Source organism: Notechis scutatus, chromosome 3, assembly GCF_049901735.1.
Source record: "Notechis scutatus isolate UNSWTSFEM ecotype Mainland chromosome 3, rNotScu1.2, whole genome shotgun sequence".
In the NCBI taxonomy this organism is placed as follows: Eukaryota; Metazoa; Chordata; class Lepidosauria; order Squamata; family Elapidae; genus Notechis; species Notechis scutatus.
The window spans coordinates 3,885,287-3,909,935 of record NC_142011.1 but is presented as its reverse complement, the minus strand read 5'-3'; the positions used below and the strand labels follow the sequence as shown (position 1 = coordinate 3,909,935).

At 47.5% G+C, this 24,649-nt stretch overlaps 1 protein-coding gene across 1 annotated transcript in view; it reads right to left on the bottom strand.

The window, feature by feature from the left end:
- Window positions 1-5,118: 5,118 nt before the first annotated feature.
- Window positions 5,119-24,649, bottom strand: part of SDCBP2 (syndecan binding protein 2) — a 29,260-nt gene continuing 9,729 nt past the window's right edge. Inside the window, exons 4-9 of the mRNA XM_087962380.1 lie at window positions 23,396-23,505; window positions 22,279-22,440; window positions 16,722-16,897; window positions 14,030-14,201; window positions 9,726-9,817; window positions 5,119-6,738 (exon numbers count right to left, since the gene is read on the bottom strand). Coding sequence (XP_087818506.1) covers window positions 6,684-6,738; window positions 9,726-9,817; window positions 14,030-14,201; window positions 16,722-16,897; window positions 22,279-22,440; window positions 23,396-23,505 — 767 coding nt within the window. The 3' untranslated portion in view covers window positions 5,119-6,683. The remainder of the gene's footprint in view (window positions 6,739-9,725; window positions 9,818-14,029; window positions 14,202-16,721; window positions 16,898-22,278; window positions 22,441-23,395; window positions 23,506-24,649) is intronic.

Below are 24,649 nucleotides of genomic sequence, written 5' to 3'. Positions count from 1 at the left end.
ACCCCGCTAACCTGCTTTCCAGCTCCGTTCTCCTGGGCAGGGCAACCAAAGGAGACAACCAGCCGATCAGCTGGGACTCAATGGGAGGCAGAGAAGAGATGGGGGTTGGCGGGGCCCAGTCAGAGGTGGGATTTCCCGATTCTCTGAAAAATTTAAAATTTCCACTACCCGTTCTGCAGAACTGGTCTGAGGCGGCTGTGAATTCACCACCTCTGGGTTGTGAGTTGTGAAAAAGGGTCACAAGTAGTGGTGAGGTTCAACCAGTGCACAGCCATTTAAAAACCACCCAATTTCAGCTCTAAAACTTCGGCTGCAGCTCCAGTGAGTGAAACAGCTGATTCACGCAGCAATCCGCAGATCAGCTGGGCTGCAAAACATGGATATATATATAGGACAGACTAAGGCAAGGGGTGGGCAGGCGAAGCCAACTAAACATCGGAACCGGCTGAATCCCACCCCTGTCTGTAAGGCTGTGCATTTTGCACCTGGTAGACGGAGCTACCTGTGAGGAGAACAGGAGCAACCCATATCAAACAGCCTAGCCTACCCCTTGTGTTATTCTGCACCCTTCATGACACCAAGTCTGACCCGCAATTTCCACCTTTGTTGTTGTTGTTGTAGTTGGCTAAAATGTGGTGGTTTCTTCTGCCAGCATTTTCTCCTCAATGGTGAAGAGCGGAATCGCCTCTAGAACAGGGGTGTCCAACCTTGGCAACTTTAAAACTTGTGGACTTCAACTCCCAGAATTCCTCAGCCAGCAAAGCAGGTGGCAAGCTGTTCCACTGGTTAATTGTTCTCACTGTCAGGAAATTCCTCCTTAATTCCAGCTTGCTTCTCTCCCCGATTAGTTTGCTTCTTTTCTTGCTTTGGGGTGCTTTGGAAAATAAGTCAATTCCCCCTCTTCTTTGTGGCAGCCTCTCAAATATTGGACTGCTATCCTGTCACCCCTAATTCTTTTTTTTCTGTAGATTAACCATAGCCAAATTCTGCAGCCATTCTCCAAAGATTTTAGTCTCCAGGCCTTTAATCATCTTAGTTTGCTCTTCTCTGCACTTTTTCCAAAGTCTCAACATCTTTTTTTTGTAATGTGGGGACCAAAACTGGCTGCAGGATTCCAGGGGTGGCCTTACCAAGGATTTATAAAGCGGTAGTAATAACTTCACATGATTTTGAACCTGGTTTATAACAGAGCTGGGGTGGTTGGGCTCCATTGAGATGCCATTTGCAAGCATCTCTACCCTGGATAACAATTGAAAATGGCAGAGCTGTTATGTGAACACTCAACTTTGGTTCAAAAACACCGGTCTTCTGTTTAATCCAGGTTGACAAGCCAGGTTAACATAAGCTAGGATGCTGGTGCTAATCCTTGCTTAGTAGAGAGCATTCGTATCCGCCTCTCTCCAGGACAATCCAGGAGCCGAGTTCTCCATCAGCCCAACTTCATCCTGACTGGGAGCAGCCCCAATGGATGGAAACCAGTCAAGGAGAGAACCAACCTTGAATGGAATAACAGATTTGGAAGGGACCTTGGAGGTCTTCTAGTCTAACCCCATGCTCAAGTATGAAACCCTGTACAATTTCCAACAAATGTTTGTCCAATCTCTTCTTAAAATCTCCCCGTGTTGGAGCACCCACAACTTCTGAAAGCAAGTTGTTCTACTGGCTAATTGTTCTCATTGTCAGGAAATTCCTCCTTAGTTCCAGGTTGCTTCTCTCCCCCACCCGCCCCCGAAACGGAGCTGAAAAGCAGGTTAGGAATGTGGCTGCCTTGGAGGGTGTGTGTGTGTGTGTGAGGGACCTCTGTGTGTGTGTGTGTGTGTGTGTGTGTGTGTGTCTAAGGGAGAGAGAGAGAACACCGCCAGCCCTCCGCGGTTAGATCGGATCTCTCTCTCCCACCAAACGTCAGCAAGCCACCGTCACTCAAAATTCATATTAGTGGTCCGCGGGATTTAAAATTATGAGTTCGGTGGTCCCTGAAGTCCAAAAGGTTGCCGACCCTTGCCCTATACCAGTCCAGACAAGGGGCTGCCCAGTCTCTTCTTAAAAAACCTCCAGGGATGGAGCACCCACAATTTCTTGTGGCAAGCTGTTCCATTGGTTAATTGTCCTCACTGTCAGGAAGTTTCTCCCCTTAATTCCAGGTTGCTTCTCTCCTAGATTAGTTTCCATCCGTTGCTTCTTGTCCTGCCTTCTGGTGCTTTGGAGAATAGCTTGACTCCCCTCTTCTTTGGGGCAGCCCCTCAAATACTGGAATATTGCTATCATGTCCCCCCCCCCCAAGTCCTTATTTTTGTTAAACTATCCATACCCAATTCCTGCAACTCTTCATATGTTTTAGCCTCCAGTCCCTTAATCATCTTTGTTGATTTTCTCGGCACTCTTTCTAGAGTGAGGGCGAATCTATGGCACGTGTGCCACAGAGGGCACACAGAGCCGTTTATGCTGGCACGCAAGCCGCACGCAAACTTACCTCACTGCACATGCACACACCTCCATGCTGATTTTTTTTGGCCTGTTTGAGGCCTTTTCAACCTCTCGGAGGCTTGAGGAAGGCTTCAGCAGGAGGCCCGTTTCATCATTTCCTGTATTTCCAGAAATACCGGAAGTGACAAACGGCCCATTTTTCGCCTGCAAAGCCTGCAGAAGCTTTCCTGAAACCTCTAGGAGGCGAAAAGGCCTCAAACAGCCGAAAATCAGCTGGGAAGTGCAGTGTAGGTAAAGGGGGTTGCTGCCACAGATGGCACACAGAGCCGTTTATGCTGGCAGCAAACCGCACGCAAACTTACCTCACTGCACATGCACGCACCTCAATGCTGAGCCTGTTTGAGGCCTCCCAGAGGCTTGAGGAAGGCTTCTGCAGGCAAAAATAGGCCCGTTTCATCATTTCCTGTATTTCCAGAAATACCGGAAGTGACAAAACGGGCCCATTTTTTCGGCCTGCAAAGCCTGCAGAAGCTTTCCTGAAGCCTCTAGGAGGGCGAAAAAGGCCTCAAACAGGCCGAAAATCAGCTGGGAAGTGCAGTGTAGGTAAGGGGGGGGGGGTGTTGCGTGCGCCTTGCCTTCTGGGTGCTGGCACGTGAGTGCACAATTTTTGGCACGGGAGCCCCAAAAGGTTAGCCACCACTGTTCTATATTCTATCCTAAAATAGAATTCTATTTTTTTATATCGTTCTATGTAATATTGTACACCTAGAAACTTCCTAACAGAACAATTCATCAGTGGGATGACTCGCCTTCCGAAGTTGTAGGCGCTCTCCAACACTGGAAGTTTTTAAGGAGAGACTGGACAGCCATATGTCCTGAATGGTATAAAGTTTCCTGGGGTTGGACTAGAAGATCTCCAGGGTCCCTTCCAATTCAGTGAAAAAGAGAAGCCTCTACAATAGGAAACTTTCCTGCCCCAGAATCTTATCAATGTACAAGGTCTTTCCTGAAGAACTGAAATGGGATGGAGAGGCGAGAGAGAGAGAGAGAGAGAATATGGGGAGGGGGATAAGCAAAGAAACTTCTGATAGGGGCCAAAGAGGAGCAGAAGTGAAGTGGGACATAAAGTCAGCAAAGATTGAAGAATGATCTTCCGCACTTGTGTTTGGCCAAATGGCACTCCTGATGACTTCTGGCAGGGCAAACACAACCCCAGGCTTGGGGGGGTCCCCAGATAGGAAAATCTGGGGACAACCCCCCCCCCCTTGTCACTGATACACCCTGGAAATTTGAGCGTAATAAATTCTAGCTGCTGGTGGGCGCAGAAAATCGGAATTATTTGGAATTACTTGAAAGCAAGAGGCCTCGTTTCAAATGACACATCTTCTCAAAATGTGTCATTTGAAACGAGGGAGCAAGACACTAAGTCATACACAATGCCCCCCTCTGCAACATTTGGGGGTCTATTTCCAAAGTTGGCTTGCCTTTTGTGTTTATACGACTCGAGAAGTGACCTCTGCAGTGTTCCAGAATGGTCTCGTCAGCCACCGACTTGCTTTACGTCCGCCACTTTGCAAACCATTTGTCCCGAGGACAGCCGGTCCCAGGTGCTCTTTAAGCCAGCTGTGTCGGCAGTCAAGTTTCCACACCGACAACCCATCCTCAGCACCTCGGGTTCAGATTGGAAGCAACCTCTTCAAAGACCCCCCAGAATCTTCTTCCCCTAACGCTCTGGGGTGAGGCTGCACAGTCTCTCCTGCCACGGAGTTTTTTTTTAACGTCTGCCACTTTGCAAACCATTAGTCCCCGAGGACAGCCGGGCATTCTTTAAAGCAGCCGTGTCAGCAGCCCACTTTGCAAACCGGCAACCCACCCTAGAATCTCCCCTATCACCCGTGGGGCGGTGAGGCTACACAGTCTCCGCTGCCATGGACTTGCTTTACATCGGCCACTTTGCAAACTGTTGGTCCTTAAGGACAGCCAGGCACTCTTTAAAGCAGCCGTGTCAGATTTGCAAACCAGCAACCCACGCCAGAATCTCTCCTCTTTCTGTGGGGTGAGATGGCACAATCTCACCTACAGACTTGCTTTACGTTTGTCCCAAGGACAGCCGGTCCCAGGCGCTCTTTAAAGCAGCCGTGTCACAGCCAAATTTGCAAACCAGCAATCCACGCCAGAATCTCTCCTATTTCTGTGGGGTGAGACTGCACAATCCACCTACAGACGTGCTTTACGTTTGTCCCAAGGACAGCCGGTCCCAGGCGCTCTTTAAAGCAGCCGTGTCACAGCCAGACTTTGCAAACCAACAACTCATCCTCACCACCTCGGGTTTGGATTGGAAGCAACCTCCCCAAAGACCCCTGAATCTTCCTCATCCCGCTGGTGTGTGTGTGTGTGCAACTGAGAGCGCCTGGTTTGAAAATGGGCAAAAAAGGTTGAGTGCAAACTTCCACAGCTGGGCAGAGGTGGTCACTGCACATCTGTTGAACTAGCCCGTCTCGGCGGAATGGGAATTTTGTTGGGGAAAAGGTGTTTGGTATGCTAGGAAACCAGCCTCATGTGTGATGTATTTGTGGATGTGTGTGTGCGTGCGTGTGGGTGTGCATTTGTTAGGCTATCCAAAGCTCTGCCAGGAAATGCCACGTAAGACTATATTTGGATGAAGGAGATGAAAAAAAATATATATATTTTTAAATACAGAACTGAAACGGCTGTGTGCACTCCCTTGGGAGTTTAATTCCCATTGTCCTGTAACCTTTGTCTGTTTGGTGACTGTAATAAAAAAAATTGTTTGGGTCACTGGAGGATTCTATTTTTATGGGCAGCCAGAAAGGAGACACACCGTAGAAACCAAAAATGAAATACAGATAATTCACATCACTTAGCGACTATTCGAAGTTACAACAACACTGAATAAAGTGACTTATGGCCATTTTTCATACATATGACCACTGCAGTGGCCCTATGGTCACATGATCAAAATTTCAGACAATGTTGGCAACTGACTTGTCCTTATGACGGTTGCAGGGTTAAGCGATCCTCTTTTTGTGACCTCCTGACAAGCAAAGTCAATGGGGAAGCCAGCTTCGCTTAACGTCCATGTTGCTAACTTCACAACTGTAGTGATTCACTGAACGAATGTGGCAAGAGAGGTCGTAAAATGGGGCAAAACTCAACTGTCTCGCTTAGCAACAGAAAGGTTGGGCTCCCTTGTGGCTGTAAGTTGAGGGCTTACCTCTAGGATGCAGAATGCAGAATAAACAAGAGTTGGAAAGGGACCTTGGAGGTCTTCTAGTCCAACCCCCACGCTCGAGCAGGAGAGCCTGTGGCAGGGATGTCCAATCTTGGCCACTGGAAGACTTGTGGACTTCAACTCCCACAATTCCCCAGCCGGGAATTCTGGGAGCTGAAGTCCATTCCCACTTAAAACAGATTGGCTGGAGAATTCTGGGAATTGAAGTCCACACATCTTAAAAGTGGCCAACTTTAAGAAACATGGCTAAACCCAGGATGGGGGGCTTCCAAAAATTTTAGCAACCGGTTCTCTGCCTGGTGGATGGGTGGGCGTGGCCATGGTGGGCGTGGCCTAGCCAGCCTCCTGCACCATGTTGGGAGGGGGCACTTTCATCCTCCCCAGACTCCAAAGGCTTTCATAGAAAATGGCCTCCCCGGACTCCGGAGGCCCCCTGGAGGCTGGAAATGGGCCTGTTTTCGGCTTTACAGAGCCCCCCTCCGTGTGAGCCCTGCACTTACCTGGCATCCAAAATGGGCCACCTGGGATCCTGAGAGGAATGGGGTGGGCAGGGCCAATCCAGGGGTGGAATTGACCAGTTCGCCAAACCGGCAATTAAAAATGATAAAATTAGCAACCGGTTCATGCCAACCGGGGCGAACTGGTAGTATCCCACCCGCTGGCTAAACCATGTTGAGTTTTGTTCCAGCAGTAGCCACTGGGGGGGAAAAAATGGAATTTTCTCCAAAATCATATCTGAGCTGTAACATTGACTTCTTCTTTTTCTACTATTGCCGAAAGCGATAGCCAAGATTGAAACACATTTTTTCAGTGATTAGGGGTAAGGTGAATTACTGAGGACTAGAAACTTGAAGGCACATCCAAAAGATTAAAGCAATATATTTGTCCGTATATTTTTCCCCCCCTTCTTCTTGCGAGAATAATTCGAGGGAAATTCCAAGCCAGTTCCAGACAGTCGTCGTGCAGCTCACGTCGGAGGTTAAAAAAAATGAAGGGAGCGAAAAATTTATATATCGGGGACTGAACGATCCATGGACGACTTCACTAGTCCGCTTGAAAGCCTTACAAAAGAGAAGCAAAGAGACAAAAAAAAATTTTTTTTTAATAGAGGTAGTCCTCGACTTACAACAGTTCATTTAGTGACCTTTCAAAGTCACAATGGCTGTGATGACCCAAAGGGGCGTGGCACAAAGACAACACAGTCAGATAAGCAAGAAGAGTCCCTTTTATTATCTCCAACTTTGCCCCCAATGTCCAAGTTACCTTCAGCTGGAAAAAAACTGTCCCAGGAAGAGCCTTTAAGTGGAGGAAATTCAGTCCGAAAACAAGGTACGTACAAAAGGTAACTAAAAATCCAAAACAAACCACGCTGCAGTAATTAACTTGGCAGGGCAGGAGAAGGAAGTGCAGGCTTGAAAGGCCAACAAAACTCACCCAGTTGGGAAGATGCCAGGAGCCCAGATAAGCCTCGAGGATACCAGATAATTCACGATTTGCTCCTAATAGTTTGCTGTGGGCAGCTTCCCTTTACAAACACTGTGTTCCCAGCTGTGGCTAATGAAGGGAATCAGGACCCTTTCCTCCCCTGTAAGCCACACAAGCCACGTTGCTCCCTTCTCCGTTCCTCCGTTCCTTCCTTCTCCCTTCCTCCGTTCCTCCCTAGGATGAAGAGGGGGTGGGCCTGGGTCTTCCTCTGAACTCCCTCTCTCTTGCTCTACCTCTCCCTTGCTCTTCCCCAGTTTCCTCTACAGCCAATGGAGCCACACTCCCGCTCCGTCAGCTGCTCGGCCTCCCCCTCTGAATCAGATTCCGACAGGGATATGACAACGACACTGGAAAAACGGACTGATGTGCATTTTTCACGCCTAACAACTGTTGCAGCCCATTGCAGTGGTTCATGTGATCAAAATTCAGACGCTCGGCAAGTGACTCGTATTTACAACAGTTACAGGGTCCCCTTTTGTGACCTTCTCACAAGCAAAGTCAATGGGGAAGCCCATTTCACTTAACGGCCATGTTGCAAACATAACAAATGCAATGATTCCCTTAACAACTGTGGCACAAAAGGGGACCCTGTAACTGTTGTAAAATGGGGGGGGGGGGAATCACTTAAGAAATGTCTCACTTAGCAACCAAAAATTTGGGTTCAATTGTGGTCGTAAGTCGAGGATTCCCTATATCTACTGGGGTTGCTTTAAAAACAGCATCACAACTGCTTTTTCCTCTTCCAGTAATACAGGTCAGTCCTTGACTTACGACCACACTTGAGCCCAAAATTTCAGTTGTTAAGCAAGACAAGTTGTTAAGTGAGTTGTGCCCTCTTTGACATCCTTTTTTTGCCACAGTTGTTAAGCAAATCACTTTCGTTGTTAAATGAATCATGGGGTGGTTAAGCAAATCTTGCTCCCCTCATTGACTTTCTTTGTCAGAAGAAACTAACTTATGACCGGTTTTCACACTTACGACCACCAGCATCCCCAGTGTCACATGATTAAAATTCAGGTGCTTGGCAACTGACTCATACTTACGACGGTCACGGGGTCACGTAATCCCCTTTTGCGAGCTTCTGGTGAGCCAGATCCATGGGGGAGCCACATTCCCCTCATGACCGAGTTACTAACTTATCAACAACAGTGATTCGCTTAACAACGGTGGCAAGAACAGTCGTAAAACGGAGGGGAAATTCACTTAACCAATGTCTCGCTTGACAACAGAGATTTTGGGCTCAATGGTGGTCGTAAGTCTTATATACTACCTGTATGTACACACAGGGCTGATCAGCCAGTCTGGTACCCTTTGTTTGTTTGTTTGTTTGTTTTGAAAATTTTATTTGGGTTTTCACAAAAACAAAATACAAATAAAACATCTTTTTTTGAAAATAGCCTGGTCCCAGGTTATCACTTCTTCATACAGACACAAAAACTCAATTTCATGCTCATTTTTATATTCTATTCCATATTTTCTACATACCGTGTTTCTCATATAATAAGGCTGGGTCTTATTTTTTTTTTTGAGCCCTGAAAAAATGGCTAGGCCGTCTTTTCGGGGGTGACTTAATTCCGCCCCCCTTGCATCTTCGGGCGGGCGGCGACGGCTTGGATGTTAACCTCGGCGTTGGTGGGGCACTTCGTATCGGGGTCAACGCAGGCAGCACCATATCCGGGTGTGCAACAAAAGTACTTCCTAACGGCAAGCCCCCCCCCCCCCATTTCCCTCCCATGACTTTTTCTTTTGTCCTCCTTGGGCAATTAAACTTTGGATATTTGCTGATGCTTAATGAGTAAACTTAACAGGTAACAGATAATCAGAGTTGGAAGGGACCTTGTAGGTCATCTAGTCCAACCCCCTGCCCAAGCAGGAGACCCTACACCATTTCTGACAGATGGGCAGTCCAGTCTCTTCTTGAAAGCCTCCAGGGATGAAGCTCCCACAACTTCTGGAGACAATCCATTACACTGATTAATTGTTCTCACTGTCAGAAAGTTTCTCCTTATCTCCAGGTTGAATCTCTCCTTGTTCAGTTTCCATCCATTGTTCCTTGCCTGGCCTCCAGGTGCTTTAGAAAATAGCTTGACCCCCTTCCTCCTCTCTGTGGCAACCCCTCAAATATTGGAAGATGCTCTCCTGTCTCCCCTGGTCCTTCTCTTCCCTAGACTAGCCAGGCCCAGTTCCTGCAACCGTTCTTCGTATGTTTTAGTCTCCAGTCCCCTAATCATCCCAGTTGCTCTTCTCTGCACTTTTTCTAGAGTCTCAACATCTTTTTTTATAATGTGGTGACCAAAACTGGATGCAGTACTCTAGGTGTGGCCTTACTAAGGCTTTATAGAGTGGTATTAGTACCTTCCTTGATCTCGATTGTATCCCTCTGTTAATGCCACTTAGGATTGCATTAACTTCAGTTTGAGTTTTTGACATTGGAAGTTTGCTCTGATCTGGATCTAGGCACCGACTGGGAGGGCGCAGGGTGCAAGTGAAACTAGAATTCCCCATTGTAATTTCCCTGCATCCCCCCCCCCAAGACTCGCTCGTTCAGACCTCGGAGACCTACTTTTTAATCATGTGCTCATAGATCACAGCCGGGACGATGGTGAGAGTGATGATCTTCCCAGCGTTGGCGAGGATTTCGGTGATCTCCTTGTCCTTGAGAAAGGAGAGGTTACAACCAGGTTACAAAGCATTGCAAAGAGGGAGCAGAGCAGCTTTGGGAGGAGTCCCTGGGGCTCTCTAAGCTGGGTTGTTTTCCTGCAGATGTTTCATGATCCAACTAAGGAACATCATCAGTGCTAGAAGGAGTGAGTACAGGAGAGGAGGAGGGAGGGAGGAGAGGAAGAGAGGAGGAGGAGATGGAGGAGGAGAGGAAGAGAAGAAGAAGAAGAGAGAGAGGAGGAGGAGGAGGAGGAGGAGGGAGGAGGAGGGTGGAGTAGAAGAGGAGGAGGAGGAGGAGGAGGAAGAGAAGGAGGAGGAAGAGGAGGAGGAGGAGGAAGAAGAGGAAGAGGAGAGGGGAGGAGGAGGGGAGGGGGAGGGGGAGGAGGAGGAGGAGGGGGGGAGGAGGAGGGAGGAGGAGGAGGAGGAGGAGGAGGAGGAGGAGGAGGAGGAGGGGGAGGAAGGAGGAGGAGGAGGAAGGGGAAGAGGAGGAGAGGGAGGAGGGAGGAGGAGGAGAGGAGGGAAAGAGGAGGAGGAGGAGGAGGAAGAGGAGGAAGATGAGGAGGAGGGAGGAGGAGGAGGAGGAGAGAGGAGGAGGAGGAAGGAGGAGGAGGAGGAGAAGGAAGAGGAGGAGGAGGGAGGAGGAGGAGGAGGAGAACTGTGTGCTCCTTGGTGCTCTCTGAGTTTGGGTGTTTGGAGACGTTTTATGACCTAACTAGGTAACATCACCCATGGTAGAAGGGAGCAGGGTTTGCAGATAGGAGGAGGAGGAGGAGGTGGTGGAAGAGGAGGAATGTCGGGTCCTTGATTGTTTTCCTGCAGACGTTTCATGACCCAACTAGGGAACAGCACCAGCGCTGTAGAAAGGAGCAAAATTTGCTCTCTGCTTATATACAATGGGAGCAAGCCCCCTTCTCTTCTAGCCCAGATGATGTCAGCTAGTTGGGTCATGAAACGTCTGCAGGAAAACCACCAAGCTCAGAGAGCACCAAGGAGCCCACAGTTCAACCCGGACCTACAAATATTCTCCTTTATTGATGAGTGAGGTTTTTGCCCCAATGAAGAATTTCTGCAGAGTTGCACAAGGGGGATTCTTGCTCACATGCAACACACACACACACAGACACACACAGAGAGACACACACACACAGAGACACAAACACTTTAACTGCAGTTTAACTGCACACATATCTCCCTATGTGTCCTTCTGACAAGCGAAGTCCCTGGGGAAGCCCGATTCGCTTCACAACCATGTAACTAATTTAACAATGGCAGCGATTAACTTAAGGAACTGTGTCAAGGAAGTTCGTAAAAATGGGGCAAAACTCATTTAACAACTGTCTCACTTTGCAACAGAAACGTGGTCGTTAACTAGAGGACTATCTGTAGTCAGTAAAAGGGCTACAAATGCCTAGGGATTTTTTTAAAATCCTCTAAGAACATATTTATAGGGTTTATATAGGTTTAGGTGCCTGCCTGAGCAGGGGGGTTGGACTAGAAGACCTCCAAGGTCCCTTCCAACTCCGTTATTCTATTCTAACATGCAGCAAATTTTCATTTTTTTTTCTTTATTTTTACCCCCCCCCCCCTTTTTTTCTTATGGCTTCCCTTCCTGTCCAAAAGATTATAGACATTGACAGGAGCCATAAACAATTCAGGCATTTTTTTAAAAATTATTTTATTGTTGCCTGAATTGGAGACGCTGTAAATTCAAGTGCTGTAGATAGAAATGCAGGGCTTCAGCAGGGCTGAAAATAAGACACAGCTGCACAGATCTGCCAGATCACGGATTATAAAATGGGATACAAAATTCGCATACACGTGTACCCGTGGTGGGATTCTACCGGTTCGGCCCGGTTTGAGTGAACCGGCAGTAAAAAAAAAAAAAATGCTACTGTTCAGCCAAACTGGTAGTAAAAAAAACAGCTACTGGTTGGGCGAACTGTTATTTTTTCCCCCCTCCCAATGATCAGCTGTTTGGAGGATCCACTGTGCCGTGATCCCCCCTCGCTGTTTAACTGCTTCGCCCAGGAGGGTCCCCTGAAGTCGAGGAGGCCAAAAAACTGGGCCATGTGTGTTAGGGATAACATGGTTTACCCTAACTGGTTTGGGTAAAAATAATAAATATGGTATCATGGTTTGTTAGTTAAAGTGTGTGTAACTTTAACAGCAAGAATGTAATTAAGGGTGTGGTTGTATAAGCACTATATAAGAAGCGAGGCAATTGCAGCTCGATCTCTCTGGCTTACTGATCCCTAATTACTGGATGGATTGATGACTGCGTTCTTGCCGAAGAAGGAGTGTTGATATTTTCTCAACGGAGAGAAGATAAAGATTGGACTGATTTATTGTAAGTGTACTGACATTGGCTATTCAACACGGATTTTGCAAATAGAGTATCCTCAACAAGACTTGACTGAAATTGATATATGACTAATGGACCGTTTGTTTGACTATGCTATAATTCTTAAATGGAATAAACTATATTTTTGATAGCACAAGCGTATCTGTATTTTTACTGCGTGTTAACTAAAAAACTTATCTCACACATTTACCTGTCTTCCTATCTGACTTCGCTGCACGTTCTGTTTAGTTTGTTTTCCTTAACACCCGTTGGGGAATCCAGGCTTAACAATGTGGGAGGGTGCTGCACAAAAACAAACCACACCCACCCAGTCACATGGCCACACCCACCTAGCCACGCCCATCTAGTCCTGCCCACAAAACCGGTAATAAAAATATTTGCATCCCACCCTTGACGTGTACACACACGCGCACCTCCTGTCAAGCCCGGAATTGAGATACGTGTAGCCATTTTAGTTAGGCTTAGTTATATATTCTTTTCGTTACTTTCTCTGTGGCAGTCATGGGGGGGGGAAGGGTTTGGGGCTTGACACCTTCCTAAGGGGGGGAGGAGTGGAGATAAACAGAGTTGTTTTGGCTAGGTGGTTCTTCTTCCCGTGGGAAAATGAGCTGTCCGTGCTTGGGCCCCTTGAGGTGAAGATTTATGACATCAAGCAACGTTGAATTACTTCTATTGGAGACTGTGACTTTTGGGGGTTGTTTCTAACTTGTAATATTGTGGGGTAATTCCGGGTTGTGTCAGATCTGGAATTACCATGGATTTTGCCAATTGGATGTTTTCCTAAATAAAAAAAAAATTGTCTTGGAAGATGGAATTTGCTCTTTTCTTTTTGAATGGATTTTATCACTTGGAAACCTCAAAACACACACACACACACACGAATATGGAGGTTTTCAACACAACCTGCTTGGTTTCTTCCTGACTGCATCACTCCACCCTGGTGTGATGGATGATATTAACAGAAAGTCCTCAACTTATGCAACCATTCATTTACTGACTGTTCATATTTACTAGGGTACTTTCCACCAATCAAAATTTGTGCTCTCCGCAAACTGGCATCACTTTAACGACGGTCGCTGGGTTCCAAGGTCACGCAATCGCTATGGGCGACCTTCCCCCACCGGCTTCCAACAAGCCGAGTCCGTGGGGGAAAGCTGGATTCCACTTAACGACCGTACGATTCGCTTAACAACTTCAGTGGTTCGCTTAACAATGGGGGCAACGAAGGTCGCCGGTCGGGTGTGACTCGCCAAACAGTCATCTTGGTCTAGCAATGGGAATTCTAGCTGCAGTCATAAGCCGAGGACTACCTGTATTCTAGACTATAAACATAGGTGCATAAGGCAACTTTTTAAAAAAACAGCTAAGTTTCTAGTCCTGAAGACCTGGAACAGGCTGTCAACTCATAAAATATTTCTGTGGTCTTTTTGGAGTTGCCAACAGAAAGGGAGGGGGGAGCAGTGCGGCAGCTTGCAAACCGAAAGTGCATTCCATAAATGTTTTCAAAGATAGGAACTAGGAGACTGAAGTTTCTGCCGTGCAAAATTCTAGCTGGAGAGCGTGATTGATGACTCTTGGCTATGGAGGTGTCCCATTGGAGAATAGGAATTATGATACACCCAGAAGGGTGGGAGAAAACCAGGATCAAGGGTGACAATGAATGATGTGCCTCAGAGTCGGCTACCCCCAGGCAGTGCCGGCATGTTAATTCCCAATAAATCCTTTTTAAGTTTTGGAAGTTTGGCTTGAGACTCGTGATTTAATTGGGGGTGACTGCCGGAATCCTGACAGAGGCTTTAAGTCATCCAAGCTTTCTTCACCACCATAAAAGCATCAATGCTCACCTTCAGGCCAATGACGTTCTGTCCATTCACTTCGCAGATGTAATGCTTGGTGAGGAGCCCGTTCCGGGCCGCAGAGCTGTCTCTGGCCAGCGAGGTGATCTGGCCCCGCTTAATGACGAAACCCACATGGCCGCTGCTGTCTTTATGCATGGTCACCGTTCGCTGGAAAGGTCTAGCAAACACGGGTGTGGGGGGAAAACTGAGGTCAGGCTCTCTCCTGACTGTTGCAATTGAAATATTGGTTTTCGACAATCGACAGACAAGAACAAAGTTGGAAGGGACCTTGGAGGTCATCTAGTCCAGCTGGGGAACCACTGGTAGTCTGCGAGAAAATTTTGGTGGTCCGCAGAGAAATGTCCCCCCCAAAGCAATTAATCCAGGCTGTGCAGGAACACAAGGCTTGTGTCGCTTGCATTGCGAACAACACGAGGGAGTGAGGGGAGGGGGGAAAGAGCAGAGGGGGGGAACTTGCCCCACTCATCCCACGCGCCTGGCCTGGCCACTGGGCTGCTTCTTTCTTCTTCTGCTTTCTCCTTCTGCTTTTGGCTGCACGCAAGGAAAGCAGCCAAAGTCTTTCTTTCTCTCCCCCCAAACTCTGCCAGGAATGAGTCTTTGGGACCCTGCAAGGCCTCCTGCTCCAAGAGGCCGCGCCGGCAAAGACTCATTCCTGGCGGAGTTTGGGGGAGAGAAAGAAAGACTTCTGCGGCTTCTGCTGCTTTCCTTGCATGAAGCCAAAAGTCTCTCCCCCCCCCCACACACACACACATCTGAGAACGGAGCTGGAGACAGTATCCTGCGATCCCAAATAAAGAACGATCGATCGGTAGGAAAACGGGGTGGGGAATTTTCCTGCAGACTTTTTGGGGGATTTTCCCAGGATCTCTGGTCCGCGGGATTTAAAATGATGAGTTTGGTGGTCCCTGAGGTCCAAAAGGTTGGCGACCCCTGATCTAGTCCAACCCCCTGCTCAGGCAGGAGACCCTATATATCATTCTGGACAACTGATTGTCCAGTCTCTTCTTGAAAAGCTGCAGTGTTGGAGCATCCACAACTTCTTGAGGCAAGTTGTTCCACCGGTCAATCGTTCTCCCCGATAGGAAATCTCTCCTTATGATTTAATATCTTGTCCTGAATTCCAGGTTGCTTCTCTCCTTGATTAGTTTCCATCCGTTGCTTCTTGTTCTGCCCTTCAGGGGCTTTGGAGAATAATTTGACCCCCTCTTCTTTTGGGGCAGCCCCTCATATACTGGGACCCTGCCGTCATGTCTCCCCTGGTCCTTCTTGTCATTCAACTAGACCTACCCAATTCCTCCAAGGACTCACCGTATTCAGCGTGTAACAACTACCGTTGATTTCTGAGATGTTTGTTCTCCTCCTGCCTTCTGGTGCTTTGGAGAATAGCTTGACTCCCTCTTCTTTTGGGGCAGCCCCTCAAATATTGGAAGGCTGCTATCCTGTCACCCCTGGTCCTTCTTTGGTTTTCTCACTTCCTACAACTGTTCCGCCATATTTTGAGAGGAATTGGCCAGACACGGAAAAAATGGGAAAGTTCTTAATATTATGGTCATCCTACAAGCCACCGGAATCCTTCCATGGGGTCATCAAGGTTTCCGGGTATAGTTATGTTCCAAGATTTAAGGGGCTGCCATAAAAGAAAAGGAGAACAACTTATTCTCCAAAACACCTGAAGGCAGGACAAGAACCAACGGATGGAAATGAACCAAGGAGAGAAGCGACTTAGAACTAAGGTAGAATTTCCTGATAGTGAAAACAATGAACCAGTGGAACTGCTCGCCACCAGAGGTTGGGGGTCCTTCATCAGCGGAGGTTTTTAAGAAGACACTAGACAGCTATTTGTCTGAAATGGTATAGAGTCTCCTGCTTCAGCAGAGGGCTGGACTAGAAGACCTCCAAAGCCCCTTCAAGTTTTATTCTGTTGAGAAGTTGTCAGTGGTCTCCAGAACAGTGGTTGCCAACCAGTGGGTCGGGGACCACTAGTGGTCCATGAGAAAATTTTGGTGATCCGCAGAGAAATGTCACCCCCAAAGCAATTAATCCAGGCTGTGCGGGAACACAAGGCTTGAGTCGCTTGCATTGTGAACAACACGAGGTAGTGAGGGGAGGGGGGAAAGGGAGGAGGGGGGAATTTGCTCCACTCGCCCCACGCGCCTGGCCTGGCCACTGGGCTGCTTCTTTCCGCTTCTTTCTTCTTCTGCTTTTGGCTGCATGCAAGGAAAGCAGCAGAAGTCTTTCTTTCCCTCTCCCAAACTCCTCCAGAAATGAGTCTTTGGGACCCTGCAAGGCCTCCTGCTCCAAGAGGCTGCGCCGGCAAAGACTCATTTCTGGCGGAGTTTGGGGGAGAGAAAGAAAGACTTCTGCGGCTTCTGCTGCTTTCCTTGCATGAAGCCAAAAGTCTCTCTCTCTCTCTCTCTCTGCCCCTGAGAAAGGAGCTGGAGATGGTATAAAGAATAATCGATCAGTAGGAAAACGGGGTGGGGAATTTCCCTGCAGACTTTTGGGGGGGATTTTCCCAGGGTCTCTGGGTTTTAAAATGATGAGTTTGGTGGTCCCTGAGGTCCAAAAGGTTGGCGACCCCTGCTCCAGGAGACCACCTGGACAGAAATCTCATAGGTGAGGAATGTGGTCACACTGGGCATAAAATGGACCCCTGTCCCCAGTTCCCAATCCTCACCTGTCCCGAACCACCATAACGATCTTCTCCGGCGAGGCCTTCTTCAGCACCCGCTTTGCCTTCTCTATGTTCCACCCGGCGCAGTTCTTCCCATCGATCTGGAGGATCTGATCGCCAAAACGCAGGCCCGCCAGAGCTGCCGGAGAATTGGCTTTGACCAACTGCACGAAGAGCCCCTGCGCGATAAGACGGGACCGGTGTGAGGCATCTTGCTGATATGGAGCTGCTGTTACCACCTTGTGAGAACCTGTTCTGACCCGGCTCCCCAAACACGACAAACCCTCTGAAGTGAACTCAAAAGATTCCTTTATTAGGAACACCAGCAGCCCCAGCCCAAATTATCTCTCTCACCCACAGGCTAACAAGTCCATCCGTCCGGGAGATGAGTAGTTGTCTGCCACATCTGTTCATCTCCGCCTCCTGCCTTTTATCCTCATAGCTAGGGTGGGGCTTCCGTCCCAAGGACCGGCCCATAGATTTCCACTGCTCTCCTCTCCTCTGCCTTCTGCAACCCTCCCTTAAGCAGGAGAGCCTATACCATTTTAGACAAATCATTGTCCAATCTCTTCTTAAAAACTTCCCATGTTGGAGCATTTAAAACTACCGGTGGCAAGCAGTTCCACTGATTAATTGTTCTTAACTTCCTGCACCTGTGTCTGGTTTGCCAATTGCACTGTGGCAGATAGGAAAGCACTCCAGAGGGTGAATGTCATTGCCCAGAAGATCATGGGTTGCCCTCTCCCCTCTTTGGAAGAGCTTTATAGCTCCCGCTGCTTTAAGAAAGTTCAAAACATTCTCAAAGATCCATCTCATCCTGGGCACCCCCCCCTTTTTTTGAACTATTACCATCTGGATAATAAAAACAAGGACAAATAGGCTGAAAAACAGCTTCTATCCCAGGGCAGTAACTCTATTGAATTTTACTGTATAGTACACTGAAAATGTTATTTAATTTTGTTATACGATGCGCAATGACAATAAATTAGACTAAACTAAACTGTGCATCTGTTTGTCAGGCACTGGACCCGGCTGTTTCTCCTCTTCTCCATCAGCCACCTCCAGACCTGGCTCTTTGGTCTCAAGGACCGGCCCATAGATTTCCACTGCTCTCCTCTCCTCTGCCTTCTGTGCATCTGCTTGTCAGGCACTGGACCCGGCTGTTCCTCCTCTTCCTCATCAGCCACCTCCAGACCTGGCTCTTCGGTCTCAAGGACCGGCCCATAGATTTCCACTGCTCTCCTCTCCTCTGCCTTCTGTGCATCTGTTTGTCAGGCACTGGACCCGGCTGTTCCTCCTCTTCCTCATCAGCCACCTCCAGACCTGGCTCTTTGGTCTCAAGGACCGGCCCATAGATTTCCACTGCTCTCCTCTCCTCTGCCTTCTGTGCATCTGTTTGTCAGGCACTGGACCCGGCTGTTCCTCCTCTTCCTCATCAGCCACCTCCAGACCTGGCTCTTCGGTCTCAAGGACCGGCCCATAGATTTCCACTGCTCTCCTCTCCTCTGCCTTCTGTGCATCTGTTTGTCAGGCACTGGACCCAGCTGTTCCTCCTCTTCCTCATCAGCCACCTCCAGACCTGGGGGCTCTTGACTCTCCATCTCAGGGCTGACGGATGGCCCAGGCTCCTCTCTCTCTCTCTCTCTCTCTCTCTCTCTCTCTCTCTCTCTCTCTCTCTCTCTCTCTCTCTCCCTCTCTCCTCCCTCCTCCCTCCCTCCCTCCCCTCCCTCCCTCCTCTCCTCTCTCTCCTCTCTCTCTCTCTCTCTCTGCCAGCTCCATTTCCTCTTCCTCCTCAGAGCTCCCAGGTTGATGTCCCTGACTCCTCCTCCTCCTCCTCTGATTCAGCTGCCAACAGGCTACAGCAGAACCGGAACTTGTGGTTTAAGGTTCTATTCTAAAAACTGGGAAACGGTGACTTCAAATTCAACTTGTGTCTTGGGCCCAAAGACAGATAGGTGACCTTGGGCCAGTTCATCCCTCCTCCCCCTCCCCCAAGGAAGAAGGTGATATAATGGCTCACAGGTTCTGGAAAGGTTGCCAAGAAAGCAGCAGGACCGTGTCCACGCAGTTGCCAGGGGTCAAGTCTGGCTTGAAAGCCCGCCAATGAAAATCAATCACTTGCAGGCACCCTACCAGCTTCTAATTAGCCACCATCTGGTCTTCAAAGGCCGTTGGATAAATTAACGGAAGACAGCTCTATCCAGGGCCTTGAAGGTTGGGGCAGAGCGTCCTCCAACATCACTTGTGGGCAAAGATTCTCTCTTTCTGTCCTGGTTTGGGGTTCTCCAAGGTGGGTGTCTGAGCTGGACCCCGGAGAAAGAAAATACTGGGCTGGTGTTCCTCAACATTGGACATGTCAAGATGGGTGGACTTCAACTCCCAGAATTCTCCAGCCAGCACAGCCTTCACCAGTGAGGATATGCTGGACCACTGTTCCTCAACCTTAAGATGAGTGGACTTCAACTCCCAGAACTCTTCAGTCAGCATGGGTGGACTTCAACTCCCAGAATTCCCTAGCCAGCACGGCCTTCACCAGTGAGGATATGCCGGACCACTGTTCCTCAACCTTAAGATGAGTGGACTTCATTCAGTCAGCATGGGTGGACTTCAACTCCCAGAACTCTTCAGTCAATATGGGTGGACTCCAACTCCCAGAATTCCCTAGCCAGCACGGCCTTCACCAGTGAGGATATGCCGGACCACTGTTCCTCAACCTTAAGATGAGTGGACTTCATTCAGTCAGCATGGGTGGACTTCAACTCCCAGAACTCTTCAGTCAACATGGGTGGACTCCAACTCCCAGAAGTTGAAGTCCACCCATCTTAGCATTTCCAAGGTTGAGGAGCACCAGTCCAGCATTTTATTTCTCCAGGGTTCAGCTAAGACATCCACCTTGGAGAACCTCAAACTTGGGAGTCCCAAAGTTGCTTATTCTAGGGGCAACTGGACTTTATCTTGTTGTTTTTTCCTTTGAAGATGTTTCGCTTCTCATCCAAGAAGCTTCTTCAGCTCTGACAGGATAATGGGGAAGGGAAGTCAGAGCTGAAGAAGCTTCTTGGATGAGAAGTGAAACATCTTCAGAGAGAAAAAACAAGATAAAGTCCAGTTGCCTCCAGAATAAGCAACTTTGGGACAACCATGTCCTGGATGACGGAGAATCTCTACAGCAGGGGAGGGTCTCCAAACTTGGCAACTTTAGGACTTGTGGACTTCAACTTCCAGAATTCCTCAGCCAGCCATGCTGTCTGGGGAATTCTGGGAGCTGAAGTCCACAAGTCTTAAATTTGCCAAGTTTGGAAACCCCCCTGATCTACAGAGTCAAACTGGGAGAAGACGTCAGTGTCCTTGTCCACAGCTGGTGTCAGGAGACACACTGTCCCAATCTTCAAAGATAGAGCTGCCTTCCTTTAATTTGTCCAACTGCCTTTGATGACCAGATGGTGGCTAATTAGAAGATGGTAGGGTGCCTACAAGATTGATTGATTTGTGGGCCTTCAAGCCAGACTTGACTTCTGACCAGTCCCTGCTGGATGCAACAGAGCTCTTCTCGAGTTATTTTTTATATTTATAGTTTATTTATACATGTTTCAATTAACAGTGTAAACTTTGAGTCAACTGCTTACATAGTCAGGTTTTTCCTGCCCCCTAATCTCCGCTTCTATTATCCAACTGTTAATAAAACAAATCCCATGTTTGAAAATATTCTGAATCTTCCTTCTCTTTTATCTTTAATGTCAGTCTATCCATTTCTGCGCAATCTATTTTTTTTTTATTACATCTTCTTCTCTCGGTGTTACTTCATTTTTCTAAAATTGTGCAAATTCAATTCTTGCAGCCGTCAAAACATGCAATATTAAATACGAATTCCCCTTATTATATTTTTCTGGTAGTATTCCTCACAAAAATATTTCTGGCTTATGCACTATGTGCAATTTTAACTTTTTTTTTTCTAACTCTGTATGTATTTTTATCCAATAGTTCTTTACTTTCGCACATGTCCACCACATATGACAGTATGTGCCTAGTGTTTGATTACATTCCCAGCATTTGACGGGATTGTTTTTAAATATCTCTTCTCAAGTTCTTATTGGGCACCTGGAAACTTGGTGTCAACTCGTAAAATATTTCTATGGTCTTTTTAGAGTTGCCAACAGAAAGGGAGGAGGGAGCAGTGAGGCAGCTTGGAAACTGAAACTGCATTCCATAAATGTTTTCAAAGATAGTAACTAGATGACCGAAGTTTCTGCCGTGCAAAATTCTAACTGGAGAGCATGATTGATGACTCTTGGCTATGGAGGTGTCCCATTGGAGAATAGGAATTACGATACACCCATGGGGTGGGGGGAAAACCAGGGTCAAGGGTGACAATGAATGATGTGTCTCAGAGTCGGCTACCCCCAGGCAGTGCTGGCATGTTAACTCCCAATAAATCCTTTTGAAGTTTTGGAAGTTTGGCTTGAGACTCATGATTTAAATGGGGTGATTGTTGGAATCCTGACACTTGGGGGGTTGCGCAGATAACTGAAGCTAAATAAAGACAAGACGATTTGCAGAGATTCCTGGTGTGTCCATCTTTCTCTGTCATTGTGCCTAAGCAGATTGACAGGCCTAAGAAAGTTCCAGAAGGTATTCCTCTTGGATTTAGCCAGGAAACTTAAACTTTTGACTCAGGCATTGATTCGATGCCAACATTGCCACCGGATTAACTCAGTAGGTCACAATTAAATAATCCCCTACTCTTCAAACGCCTCTCAAAGGGATGAAGCATTTTATTGCTGGGTTTAGCCAGCTCTCAAAGGAGATAAAACCAACTTGGAGCTCATTAAACCAGCTAACTCTTAGCTGTCCTATTATTTCAATCCTCCATCCCGATCCACCTATGAAGACCAGATGGGAAAATGGTGGTGGTCCCAGGGTGGTCCAGAAATTGTAAATTTCCCCAGGTCTTGGGTTGCTTAGGAGCCCCTTTCCAAAACTGACCTTATCTTTTTAAAAATATATTGTTTTATTGGTACTTTTTAAAAATATACATAAAAAGTCAGTGTTAGCTGGGTGCAGCCAACTCTAAGACACCATTCATTTCCCCCTTGACCCTGGTCTTCCCCCCACCCCCCGGATGTCTATTCTCCAATGGGACACATCCATAGCCAAGAGTCATCAATCATGCTCTCCAGTAATAATCTTGCGGGCCAACAGTTTCGGCTGCCTAGCAAATTATCTGAAGCATTTAAGGAATACACGACTTCCCCCACTCCCTTTCTGCTGGCAACTAAAAAGACCAAAGAAGTATTTTTTAGTTGACATGTATGTTAGTCCAATATTTTTTTTGCCTTTGGGCATGTCCACCACATATGATAATATGAACCTGGTATCTGATTACACTTCCAACATTTAGCTGATATATTTTCAAACATCTTTGCTAGTCTCGCTGGTGGTAAAAATGGCATCTATAAAACATTTGGTATAGATTTTTCTTAAATGCTGTTGACATTGTTAGTTTACAGTTTCTATCCCGCAGTTTCTGCCATTCATCTAGTTCTGTTGAACAACCGGAACTGACCTTATCAATGGTCCTCAGCTTCAGTCCGGTTTTCCCACGTTCGTCCTTGCACAGGTGGATCTCGCGCAAACCCGGTTTGATCTCTGCTCGACGCAGCCCCGCGTCATTTCCGGTCACAGGGGCCACCAACAGACCTGGGGCTGAGGAAGGTGGACCCGCGGCCTGCCAAGGAAGCCAAGTTGAAGAAGCCATGTGGAAAGAGAGAAATTAGTTCCACTTCAACTTTTAGGGTTGACTCCATCAACCCTGAGGAGATTGGAGGCTAAAACGTACGAAGAAGGGTTTTGCAGGAATTGGGTATGTCTCGTTTCATTAAAAGAAGAAATCTTCAGAAATTGTGGTCACTCCATCCCTGGAGGTTTTTAAGAAGAAACTGGACAGTCACTTGTCTGAAATCGTATAGGGTCTGAGCGCTGGGTGGGACTAGAATGGGGGTCGCCAACCTTTTGGACCTCAGGACCACCAAACTCATAATTTCAAATCCCGCAGACCACTAATATGAATTTTGACTGACGGCCACTTGCTGACGTTGGTGGGAAAGTTGGTTCCATATTCCAGAGATGCCATAGTCACAGGACCTCCATCCGGGTGCACCGGCCGACCATGGACTGGAGGACGCTGCTCCGGGATGACCAAAGGGCCAGTCCAGTGACTCCTGCAACTCTGGAATACGGGACCGACTTTCCCACCAACGTCAGCAAGCCACCCCGGAGTGGATTTCCCTCCCCCGCCATTGGTCTTGCCTTCCAGTTCCAGATGATGTAGCTCTACTCCGGGTAAGGTTTGCGCTCGGCCAAAGGGTGAGGGGCCAACGGGTGGGCAGGCTGTGTGGGCGGCACAGCCTTATGTTCCTGCACAGCCTGGATTAATTGCTTTGGGGGGGGGACATTTCTCTATGGACCACCAAAATTTTCTTGCGGACCACCAGTAGTCCTCAGCCCACTGGTTGGCCACCACTGGACTAGATGACCTCCAAGGTCCCTTTCAACTCTGTTATTCTATTCTAAGATCCCTCTCATAGGTTAGTGGCAAACTATCATCTCCTGCGTGAACATGAATCTATGAGGGAAAAAAGGCACAAGGAATCTCTTCCACGACTGCGTTCAAAAATGCTTACAGAATCGCCTGTCGGGACGAGACCTAAATTCCTCTGGATCTCGTCGCTGGAAAGAGAGAGGCCCATGTAATCATTGAGATCGGCGAGATTTGGGTACAAAACTGGCGGTGCTGGGAAAAAAAAGAAAGAAAAGGAAGAAATAACACTTCATTCAAAGGATTGGCTGGCTGGCGTATTTTGGTCTTGGCTCAGGCGAAGCTTGCTAGATCCCACCAGCTCAGCCCGCCTCGAGATGGTGTCCACGAATGAAGGAGACATCTCGAATTATTTTTAAGGGCCAAATGTCCATATCAGCTCAGCAGGGTTGAACATAAGATAAGATAAGATAAATTTATTGTCATTGTACTCAGAACCTGAGAACAACGAAATAAGGTGCTCTTTCACAACATACAACTGAACAACACCAAAAAAACATATACAAATAACAATGTAAAACAAATAAAACAAATAACAGTTAAAAAACTATATAACCGGGATATATATATGTTGACCACCAGATTCATAACTCTGCATTTAACCTGATCTTGGGTAAAAGCTATGTTTAAATCTACTTGTCCTGACTTTCAGCACTCTGTATCGTCTTCCTGATGGTAGGATCTCGAACAGCGAGTGGCCTGGATGTGAAGGGTCTCTCAAGATCTTTTGTATCTTCCTTCTACATCCCAAATCCTACAAATCCTCTAATGAGGGAAGAGAACATCCGCTGATCTTTTGTGCCCTTTTTATCACTCTTTGGAGTGCCCTTTTCTCCGCCTCTGTACAACTCCTAAACCACACACAGAGGCAATAAAATGCTCTCTATAGAGCTTCGATAAAAGGCAACCAACAGACTCTCTGGCAGTTGTTGTGATCTTAAAAGTCTTTAAAAATACAGTCGTTGATGAGCCTTTTTTTCAGGGTGATACCTAGAAACTTACATTCTGCCACCTGTTCTACCAAAACACCATCGATGTACAACGGCTGGATATCCGAACTGCTCTTCCTGTAATCCACTATGAATTCCTTCGTCTTATTTATGTTAAAAATAAGACTGTTTACTTTGCACCAGAGGGACAACTGATGAACTTCATCCCTGTACGCAGACTCATCATTATCAGAAATGAGCCCCACCAACGTTGTATCATCTGCAAACTTAATGATCTTATTACTCAGATGAATGGAGGTGCAATCAGACGTATAAATAGTGAATAAAAGTGGACTCAATACACAGCCCTGAGGAGTGCCAGTATTGAGGATCTTCACAGAAGAGAACAT